This window comes from Podarcis raffonei, chromosome 10 (genome assembly GCF_027172205.1).
Source record: "Podarcis raffonei isolate rPodRaf1 chromosome 10, rPodRaf1.pri, whole genome shotgun sequence".
Lineage (NCBI taxonomy): Eukaryota > Metazoa > Chordata > Lepidosauria > Squamata > Lacertidae > Podarcis > Podarcis raffonei.
The window spans coordinates 41,390,032-41,401,390 of NC_070611.1; the positions used below are offsets into that span (position 1 = coordinate 41,390,032).

At 42.9% G+C, this 11,359-nt stretch overlaps 1 protein-coding gene across 1 annotated transcript; it reads left to right on the top strand.

Moving 5' to 3' along the window:
* The first annotated feature begins 79 nt into the window (after window positions 1-79).
* AMDHD1 (amidohydrolase domain containing 1) lies at window positions 80-11,288 on the top strand. Its single transcript, XM_053404992.1, has 9 exons — window positions 80-948; window positions 1,736-1,842; window positions 3,301-3,365; window positions 4,179-4,456; window positions 6,444-6,669; window positions 8,059-8,183; window positions 8,594-8,687; window positions 9,379-9,539; window positions 10,946-11,288. The coding sequence occupies exons 1-9, from the start codon at window positions 812-814 to the stop codon at window positions 11,049-11,051; spliced, it is 1,299 nt and encodes a 432-aa protein (XP_053260967.1). The 5' UTR covers window positions 80-811; the 3' UTR covers window positions 11,052-11,288.
* The last annotated feature ends 71 nt before the right edge of the window (window positions 11,289-11,359 follow it).

The window sequence follows — 11,359 nt, forward strand, 5'->3', positions numbered from 1 at the left end:
TTGCTTCTGACACCCTCAAAATGGTTGAGCTTTCTTCTTTTTTTAAGGAAACCACCATTATTATTTTTTTAATCTTATGAAGACTTAACGGGAGCCAAAGCTCAGTCCCAGGGTCTGTTTTAGATGCTGCATCTAAAACAGGACATAATGAAAAGTGCCTCTGAGCATGTGCAGAATGTTACTGTACGGTGAAGTAATTGTCATCTACTCTCACATTGCCAAACAAACAAACAAACAAACAAGCTAGCCCAAAATTAGAGATTTTAAGCTTTACCTGACGTATGGCAAGCCTAGTTTTACTGCCCAATGCAAATTTATCTCAGGCTTTTCCGATTGCAATCAATCGCGCTTCCCAGCTTGACATGTGACCCACCAGCTGAGCCTTATTGCAGCTTCCCCTAAGCTGATGCCCAGCCGCCACTGGGATGTTTTTGATATTTGCATCATCCTTGGTCATTTGCCATTCTGGCTGCAGTTGATGGGAGTTGTAGCCCAAAGCATCATTTGGACTATTGGGGAGCATTATAAATGAGATTCCCCTACCTGCAATTGAAATAGTTAGGGGTCCATTCCGTATAACCACCTCAGGACTGCAGCACCTCATTTTGAATTCTGTACAGTCCAAGCCCCCCCCCCCCCCCGTGTGTGTTTGCTTGTTGTGGGTGAAAACTGCCAACTAAGAGAAATGATGACGATTCCAGGAGCAAACCTTGCCCTGGAAAACTCGTGAGCATTCTCCCTGCCTTGTTGACGCTGTCTGGGCCAGTCCCAGACTTCCCAAGCTCTTTTGTATCTGTCTGGAAAGAGCAACATGGCTGGTGAGTATAAGCTCCTGCTTGAAGGCGCCCAACAGCTGGTGCTTGTCTGCGCCAAAGGTGAGAAATACCTCCTGGAAGCTGGCATGCAACATCTGGCCGTGCTGGAAAACGGCAGCGTGGTGATTGGCAAGTAAGTGAATCTCTGGGGGGGGGGTTTGCTTGCTGGGGGGGGGAGTCTCTCCAGCAGAATCTCTCTCCAATGGGAAGGTTTCTGTTAGTTTGTTTTTGTACTGACCTTCTCTAACGACAGGAAAATAAATGAAGTTTTTACAGGAAAAATAAAACAAAATTATTTTCTGTCTCTCTTCTGACAGTCACCAGCTGACCAAAACGTATACTCTTGAAATAAAAAAAAGATTAACTTTCTTATAGCCAATGAACTAAGTCAGGAGTAGGCAATCTAAGGCCCGGTGGCCGGATGCGGCCCAATCGCCTTCTCAATCTGGCCCACAGACAGTCCAGGAATCAGCATGTTTTTACATGAGTAGAATGTATCCTTTTATTTTAAATGCATCTCTGGGTTATTTGTGGGGCCTGCCTGGTGTTTTTACATGAGTCGAATGTGTGCTTTTATTTAAAATGCATCTCAGGGTTATTTGTGGGGCATAGGAATTCGTTCATTTCCCCCCCAAAAAATATAGTCCGGCCCACCACATGGCTGAAAAGGTTGCTGACCCCTGAACTTGTAGTTAGTTACTTTGGACCAGCAACAATGTGACAGTTAATGAATTCTAATTTCCTGTCTACACTGAAGAATCTAACAATGATGCTAGCTAAGTAACTTACTAAAGAAGACATTGGTTTAAGTTTTAAGCACATTTCCTTCAGAAAAGAAGTTTTAGATTGGGGTATAAAAAGTAATTCTGTCTCACCTGCTTTGAAAGTAATGGTAAGCGTTTTGGTCGGTTTATTTTCAGAGACGGTTGTATAAAGGCTGCAGGCGACTCAAGAGCCATTCGCAAGCAATTTTCAGGAGCATCTTTTGAAAAAGTCATTGATTGTTCAGGAAAATGCATCTTACCAGGTAGTTGTCTAATATTTCAGAGTTCAACACACCAAGCAGAAAGATGCAATATTTACATAGGCAGAGATTGTCAGCTTCAGTTAGTCTAACATCCTCTGAATTATTTTCCTTTGGAATAAAATGTGATGGCTCCCCCTCTGAGCTACTTTAGCACACAAGTGGGGACAAGGAGCTGTGCAGCTTCTGAAGAAAATAAGTATTGACTGTGTACTATAGCTCTGTGTGTGGTAAACTACACTTCCCATGATTCTTTGTGGGAGGGGTGTGCTTTAAACATATGGTGTGTACACAGCCATTAGCCTGGATTTTGAGAGACTTAAGTCTATGACCCTACTGCTTTCCAAAGTGCTGTTTGATCTAGCATGGACAATGGGACAGCCCCACATAATTGGCTAGTAATGGGTATGCTGAATCAGTTCCAACCACTGAAGTTTAAGCAAAGCTCAGTTTAGAAATAAGGTGGTCAATCACCATGTCTTATCAAAAAGTCAGTGCAAGTTAGTGCCTAACATAGGGTTGCCATATTCCCCAAAGTGAAAAGTGAGCTGGGGGGGTCAAAGTTATTGAGATTTTTGGGGAAACATCTCCCTTCCCTCAAACAATTAAGTTTTGGGGCACTTTTTGCAATTACAGCCACAAATCTTTCAGGATGACCTTCAGTTGCTGCCTCGCAGTCTCTCCCAGCCTAACCTACCTCACAGGGTTGATGTGAAGATAAAGGGGAAGGGGCTTCGTATGCTTTGCTGAGTTTCTTGCAGGAAAGGTACAGTTTAGCAGATCCTGATCCTGCTTTGGTGCATGTCAACAGCAGTACGGCTTGCAGAAATTAAGCATCTGATGCTTTTTTTTCTTTTTTCGTTTTCCCTTTTGGAAGTGAGGGGTGGAGAAAATGTCTGTTGCTCAATGTTTGTATTTCAGGCAGCTTTTGAAGGCACAGGGTCAATGACATAAAATAAAAGACCAAGCTCCCATCTGGAAGCATTCCAGTCAAAATCCTAGGAAATCCCGAGAGAAAGAGTATGTGAAGAGTCCTGCTGAATCTGATTTCATGTTTCATCTTTTCTAGGTCTGGGTTTCTCTCGGTAGCCAGCCCAATACGATGAAGCAGCCAGCAAAGCAGAAAGTGGCACACATGGTTCTCCCCTTCTTCTTCTTTTCATCATCACAACAACCCTGTGATGTATGTTAGCCAGAGGGATGGTGAACGACCCAGTGAGCTTTATGTCTGACTGGGCATTTGAACCCTGGTCTCCCAGGACCTAATCCAGTGCTCTAACCACTATACCACACTGGCTCATAATAACATTTTATATACTGAAGGATCATGCTTTTTGATAATGTTTCTCCAAGGGCACATAGATAAAATTATTAACTGCTAACGTTTCCTGATTTTGTTTCCTAGTGGGTATGTCTGAGATTGTGCAGTTTGCTGTGTTTGTTTTGTTTTTTAAAAAACAGGTCTGGTAGATGCACACACACATCCTGTATGGGCTGGTGACAGAGTCCATGAGTTTGCGATGAAGGTAAATTTACCAACTGTAATTGCAAAGGATTTCTTTTACCTGCATCTACCTTCCTTTACTGTAGATTAAAGTTTCCATAAAGTGTTGGTGCTGACCTTTAAAGCCCTAAACAGCCTCTGTCCTGTATACCTGAAGGAGCGTCTCCACCCCCATCGTTCATCCGGACACTGACACCCAGCGCCAAGGGCCTTCTGGCAGTTCCCTCATTGCAAGAAGTGAGGTTACAGGGAACTAGACAGAGGGCCTTCTTGGTAGTGGCGCCAGCCCTATGGAACATCCTCCCATCAGATGTCAAGGAAATAAGCAGCTATCCTATTTCAAAGCAGCCCTGTTTAGGGAAATTTTTAATATTTAATGCTGTATTGTTTTTAACACTCAATTGGGAGAGTGGCTGGGGAAACTCAGCCAGGTGGGCAGGGTATAAATAATTTATTTTTTATTATTAAGTCTCTTCTTCTGTAAAAGGCACAAATATCTTCATTCTAGCCCCTTCTCGGATGCAAATCGATCTCTAATAAGAACATAGGAAGGAATCTGCCTTACGCAGAACCAGACCATTGGCTCATTTAGCTCAGTAGTGTCTAATGTGACCCTCATTGTTTCTCCATGGTTTCAGAAAGGGCTGTCTCTACCGGGAGATGCTAGGGATTCAACCTGGAAACTTCTGCATTCAAAGCAACTGTTCTGCCACTGAGCTGTGATCCTTCCCCTACCAGGGCACTTTTGGAGAGCCATTTCACTTCTGGGATTTCATTGCATGAGGGGTATAGTTTGCCCATTAATGCACATTTAACAGATAACTTTGTTTTAAAGTTGGCAGGAGCTTCCTATATGGATATTCATCAAGCAGGAGGAGGGATACATTTCACTGTGGAGCATACTCGGAATGCCTCAGAAGATGAGCTCTTCAGCAGCTTCAGACACCGGCTGCTGCGCATGCTCAGAGCAGGCTCCACTTTGGTCGAATGCAAAAGTGGATATGGGTTAAACCTGGAAACGGAAGTTAAGATGCTGAGAGTGATTGAACGGGCTCGGCGGGAGTTGGACATCGGCATTTCCTCTACTTACTGCGGAGCTCATTCTGTTCCTAAGTAATGTACCTATTCTGTCTTGTCATTTTAAGCGCTGTGCTAGAACACAATTGAAGATTAATTGGGTCACACATTGAACAGTTCTTTTGCAAAACAGAACATACCTAATTCTTGCAGCGTTTCTGTTTGCCATCTACTATTAGAGTGATGTGTGGAAGTGCCCCAAGAGAGTATTCAAGCATAATGAAGACTGAGGGAGAGTGGAAAGCCTGAGATGTGCCTGACATTTCCTGTAAGGCATCTGAGGGAGAATAATTATTATTATTTACCGTATTTTTCGCTCTATAACACGCACCAGACCATAACACGCACATAGTTTTTAGAGGAGGAAAACAAGAAAACAAATATTCCAAACGAAACGGTGGGTGTATGATTTTTGTGGTTCATGCTGTGGCCACAGACATGTGATCTGACAGTGAGTTTGGAGTAGCCCAATGCAAAAATCCTGAGAATCCATGTGGATCCATGCTTTGTAACCACGTTTTTGCACCACTGCGACCCCAGGCAATAGTGGGTACGTGATTTTTTTGGTGCAAGATGTAGCCATGGACATGCTATGTGATCTGATGGTGAATTCGTGGTGACCCAGTGCAAAAATCCTGAGGATCCATGTGGATCCGTGCTTTGTAACCACGTTTTAAGTGGGGAGGGAAGGAAAAGCACTCAAGGGACAAGGAGCACGCATGGGGTGTGTGGAGAAGGATGCTGCTAATAATGCTATTTAGCGAGCTGAGTGGGGAGGAGAGAGGGACAGAGAGCCTGCTTGCTTTAAAGGAGCCAACCGGACAGGAGCCGCTTACACTCGTGTAAGTGGCTCCTCTCCTCTCCCGCTTTGCTCCTTTAAAGCAAGCATGCTCTCTGTCCTTCTTTCCTCCCCACTCAGCGGCTCTTCTCCCGCTTTGCTGTTTCAAAGCGAGCCATGGAGGAGGGAAGGAAGGGGAACCATGGATCCTCTGCTCACAACTGCAGCAGATCCCCCCCCCCCGCCACCCGTAGGCATTCCCACCATAACACGCACAGACATTTCCCCTTACTTTCTAGGAGGAAAAAAGTGAGTGTTATGGTGCAAAAAATATGGTAATTCAGATGTGACGGAGGAGAACACAGCGAGAGGAAGTTTAAGGCACCACTTGTGTTTGCAATCTTACTCTAACCTCTTTCAAAATCAGCCGGAACATAGAAAGGGAATCCTGAACTTAAAAGAGAAAGATATTGGTTAAGGGGGGAATAAATCCTTGCCCCAGTCCAACTATTTCTCACAGCTGGGGAAATCACAGAGCTCTCATACAATCACGAGAGAAGGAAGCAGATATACAAGTCCATTGGCTCTTGTCATGACCCTGGAACCCAGCAGTGACCAGGACACAGAGCCTGTAGTGCTTTCTGCTGAGGGGCCAGACCAGGTTCAGGGCTCTCAGCCTGCTGCTGGAGATTGTGAGATCTCTGACGTAGAATCTGGCAGGAACCTGTGTAACAACCTTCCATAGCATCAGGGCCTATGGAGTCAAAGCCTGGACCCTCAGGGGCAGCTTCTGCTGAATGTGAGGAACCAAATGCCTCCCAGGGTAGCTCACAAGCCCAGTCATGTAGGGAGCCCACCAGAAAGTAGCCCTGGATTTCAGGACAGAGGGATGGCCCTTTAAACAACTAAGTTATCCACAAAGGGCCAGAGTCTGCTCCCCCTCCAGGCTGGTGTTTTATGTGGGTGTATCCTGCATCATATTCTTAGCATAATAATAGTGCATTAGTCGTGGGTTTATTCTGCTTTAGTTTGTGCTTCAATGGTTTCCCACGTTATTGCTATCCAGAAGGGCTACAGCGCAACAAAAGCAGGACAAAACTAAATGGGAACATTTGTGATATAAAATTTTAAAGGATTTTTATATGGGATATGCACTGGTTGTGAAACAGTGAGACCACCCCAAAACTTTTGCAGGCCACATGAAAACTTAATCTTCTGGTTTTTGTTGCATTGTCTGTTGAATAGGGGGAAAAGTGCCATTGAAGCCACAGATGATATTGTTAGCATCCACCTTCCTAAACTGAAGCAACTGGAGCTTGATGGTGAAATTCATATTGACAATATAGACGTTTTTTGTGAGAAGGGAGTCTTTGATCTGCCTTCGACCCGAAGAATTCTTCAGGCTGGGAAAGATTTAGGGTTACAGATCAACTTCCATGGGGATGAACTGCATCCAATGAAAAGCGCTGAGGTACTTATTTTGATATATTGCATAATTTTATTTGTATGCCACCTTTCCACAGCTCAAACTATGCCCTAGGCAGCTTACAACATGAAAAATACATCCCACAACGTAACCAAAATAGTAATAAACAATAAAGAAAATGTTAAAAACACACACAACCAAACTGAATAATTACCACACAAATCACAACAAAATTTAAAATAAAGATACAAAAATCCCTCACCCAACAGCAACAACCCCCCAAAACCAACAACACCCCACCCCAATAATCTGTTCGGCAGCCTCGCCTTTTGTAGCTGGAGTCAGTCAGGGCCCTGCCCACCCAGGCCAGGCGGGAAAAGACCTCCAAGGCAGGGAACAGGTCTTCCAGCACTCACAGCCAAGGTGGTCCTCTTCACTGAAGGAAAAATCTTACACGAATTCTGATTTGGGCTTAGCATATTGGAAGCACCACAGCACAGTTCTTTGTTTCTGCAGTAAAGTTAAAAGAAAATGTGAGGTTGATGGAGTTAGCGAGATGGACTTTCTGACCTTTGCTTTTTACATCCATTCAAACATTGACTTTGCTTATCTTTTCCTTGTGATGTAAAATAAAAAGAGGAGCATCTGATGAACTCTTTCATTAGTGTAACATTGCTAGATACACATACACATTTTAATAGTTAATGTTTGTGTCTTTAATATCTTTCATAGGGTACATTTGTTTCACCAGTGGTGATTACAATGTATTTATAACTTCTAATATTTCTATAGTATTTTTCATTATTATTATTATTATTATTATTATTATTATTAATTTTGCTATTTGTACCTGGTCCACCTTACTGGGTTGCCCCAGCCACTCTGTCAAGACAGGATGAACAAACCCGATGCTGGAGGGGATTTGAAGTGTCATAGTTGTCCCTCTTCCCAGTCTTGCCTGCTCCCACTGGGAGGGGAGCTGTAGCATTTATAAATGCCTCAATGCTCCTGCCCAGGCAGGTGGAAGCTGCTACTGGCAGCAATGGGGTGTTTCAGGGCAGTGAAGGGGCTGTGCTGAGCCAGCACAGGATCTGCTGGATCCTGAGCCAGGCCTGCTGCTGTCACATGATGGTACTGGGCATGATCCAAGCTTGTTTGCTGCCCGGGCTGGTGTAGCAAATAGATCCCCCCCCCCAATCCTCCTTTCCATTCTGACTGGTGTGAGTAGCAGGGCTCTGGTTACACTGCTGCATTAAGCCCCACTTCAACCTAGATTGAAAGCAGCAAGTTGAAGCTGAGCATAAATGATTCTGGGTTGAGGAGAACTGCATTTTTGTGCTATATAAACAGGTTATTGTGTGTGCAGCCTTACGGATAACGGAGGTTCTTATGTGACTGACTTTTAATTCAAACCTTGCCTTGGCATCTGTTTAGCTTGGAGCTGAGCTAGGAGCTCAGGCTGTCAGTCATCTAGAAGAAATCAGCGATGAAGGTATTGCTGCAATGGCCCAGGCGAAGTGTGCAGCTGTCCTGTTACCAACCACTGCCTATATACTGAGGTAATCATAATTCTAATATGTATTCCTAGGCTGTATTTTACTGTCATTTGCTATGCCTTTGGGAAAATAGTATTATCTTTTGAAAGAATGCATCCACTGAACAACTGCTGTTAAGAGCGATCCTCCAAGGCTGCAAAACGTTGCCGGTCTTTTAGTAGAGCCGATGGAGATGCTTTGCAGTTCAATCTCTCTCCCTCCTGATGGAATAGCTGCTTATGAGTGACAATTTAGGGAGGAGCCTAATGGAGCTGGTCTCTTAACAGAGCCAATGGAGAAAGCTAGAGTCTCATCTCTCTTCATATCTCCCTCTCCTGGATTCTGATAAAATCATATAATATTGCTGAAGTGGTTTGCTGCATTTTACATTGCAATTCAAATGGTAGTAACCATTGTTTTTTTTTACTTTGCAGATTAAAGCAGCCTCAAGCTAGAAAAATGTTAAAAGAAGGAGTGATTGTCGCTCTTGGCAGTGATTTTAACCCAAATGCTTATTGCTGTTCCATGGTAAGATGTTTCTTTAGAGCAGACGCAAAATTAATGTTAATTTTCTTCTGTCAGTTTAAGCGTCAGGCTTGGAGTATTGATTATTGCCTTGATTCCTTGGGAATCCTATTTAATTTTCTGTACTAGCAGGACAGTTGAGTAGACCACATGAATTTAAATACACACACTATTGAATTCACACATGAACTCTGGCCATTGAAAAGCAGCTTCTGCTTGGAGCCAATGGTTATCAAGCAGGATATTGGCTTTCAGCACAGATAAGCCCTGTCTTTCTTGCAGACATGAGCCCTATTCAGGCATGAGCTTCGGACAGCAGAAACAAGCATACTTATTCCACACAGACATACGCATCACCTTTCCATTCATTTGTCAACTTGTAGAGGGCAACTGTCTGCAACAGAGGCCTTCTGTGCTTGTGAAGTCCCCCCACTCATTTTTAAAACCTTGGGGAATCAGGATTCTCAAAAGTCCATGGAGTTTGATCTCCAGATCACAGAAGACAACAGGGTGCTAGTGAGTTTGTCTCCACAGCCCCACCTGCAGTTAGAACAGCTGAAGAGTGTTACAGTTAAATTAATTTTACCTGTCACAGTGAACTCAGGCTTTCAGATGGCAATTCCAATGGCTGACAGACTGTTGGTTTCTGTGCACCTATGTGTGACTTCAGGCTTAACTACCTCTCTCTTACTAGCTCATGGTTATGCACCTGGCCTGTGTAAACATGAAGATGTCCATGAAAGAGGCTTTAGCTGCTGCCACCATCAATGCAGCTTACGCTCTTGGGAAATCGCACATGCATGGCTCCATAGAAACTGGCAAGCAAGGAGACCTCATTATCATCAACTCACCAAGGTGAGGATGCAAATAGCTCTTAAAGGCCTAATGCTCTGCATAAGTTGGAATGAGAATCTAACATTCGGAATAAATTAAATGCATTGTGATGAGCAATAATTACTCAATCCAAGTGCAGTATTTGAGTCTTCTCCCAATACAGAACATATTGACCAGACATAAAGGGAAACCTTAATCCTTTAAAAAAGTCATACTTTTATATGCTTTTAAACCCCCAGTTCAGAATTTTTTCAGTCTGCCTTACAGCCATGTCAGTTGAAAGTTGTTCTTTAAAAATAAACATTGAATTGTTCAGGTAACAATTTTCTGGCACCATGCCAGAGCCCAAATTTCATATCATATATTGTTGTGAACTAAACATACCATCAGTTTTTGTTATTTATTTAAACTGATCTATATTTTCAAGTATATTTTAATGTTGATACGCTTGTCAATTTTAGATTTATTTGTGTTTATTGTGCTTTTTTATACACCATGAGCCACCTTGAGTAGGCTGTGCCCCCAAAAGGCAGCATATAAATAAATGACTACAAACATTCACAATGTCTTTATAAAACAGGCATATGAATTGATAGCAATTGGCTCCTGCTTTCTATTAATCACTCAACATGTTATGTTAAAACTATATGCTTTAAAACAGTCCTCCTGCCACATTACTGATGTCGAAGGTGAGGTTACGTATGGGGCAGTTACAAAAGAACCACCAGGAGCTTAATGTGAGCTCCCAATTATTCTTTCTGCAAGCTTGGCTCCCTGTTAGTGCTGATGATCACTGCCATGTAACCCTTGTGGAGAACTCTGCAGTGCAGCTGAGGGACTTACTATCTCAATTTAGAAGAAACTGTTTTGATTCAAACTGCTTCCTCCAAATGGAGCATTTCTTCCACTGCAGAGGTAAAATTGCTTTGTTTGGAGGAAGTAGCTGGAACCCAAACTGACTTCAAAGGGGCTCCCTGTAACTGCCAATCAACAGTTACAGTGATTGAGCTCCTTTGAACTTCTGCATGTGTCAGTCACCTGATGTCATTATGCTGCCTGGTGATTGTCTAAGTGAGCAGTCCCACCCACCTGTCAAAGTTTGCCTATGGGGAGTGAGGAATTAGGGATCCATCCCACTAGCTAGATCCAGTTCCCTGCCCCTGCTATAAAAGATACTACTGCGTGTCAGTTTTAAGTTATCAAGTTTAATTGATAATAGCATATAGCTCTGCTATATGAAACAACAAAAATCCCTATTGTGCACCTAGGGACAAATGGGCAAGGAGGCTTGTTTGACACTATTCTGCCTGCATTGTTTATTTACTTTGAACATGCAGCTTATCTCTCATGCTTTATATTTTAGTCCTATGCACATGAGAGATTGTTGTTTTTCTAAAATATGATTGTAACCTTTTAAAAATCTTTAGATGGGAACACCTGATTTACCAGTTTGGCGGCCATCAAGAACTGATTGAATACGTAATTGTTAAAGGAAAAATTGTTTATAAAAACGACAGTGTTCTGGGCTACTGAGGAATTCCAGAAGGAAGAAATACAGCAGTTGCCAGACTCTCTGAAGCAAACACGGGATGATAATCAGCAGGGTCTCACATCTATAAGATCATACTTCCTTACCAGTCTAAGCTCAAGAAATTCACTGGTTTTTATTTTAGTTCTTCCTTTGTATTCGCATGAGGAACACTAGGCCATGTTCATCTGCTTGGTAGTTTCATGGTCCGCTAGAAAATAAACCTACATGTATGCAAACCATTTACTCTGGTTTTTTTTCCATTAATGAAGTTCCTCTTGTATAAAGAAATCAAAGCTCTGCATTACAGTGT

Coding starts and splice junctions, on each gene's coding strand:
- AMDHD1 (XM_053404992.1), top strand. CDS start 812: ATGGCTGGTGAGTATAAGCTCCTGCTTGAAGGCGCCCAACAGCTGGTG. Junction 4,457..6,443: donor GGAGCTCATTCTGTTCCTAA/GTAATGTACCTA, acceptor TCTGTTGAATAG/GGGGAAAAGTGCCATTGAAG. Junction 8,184..8,593: donor ACCACTGCCTATATACTGAG/GTAATCATAATT, acceptor TTTACTTTGCAG/ATTAAAGCAGCCTCAAGCTA.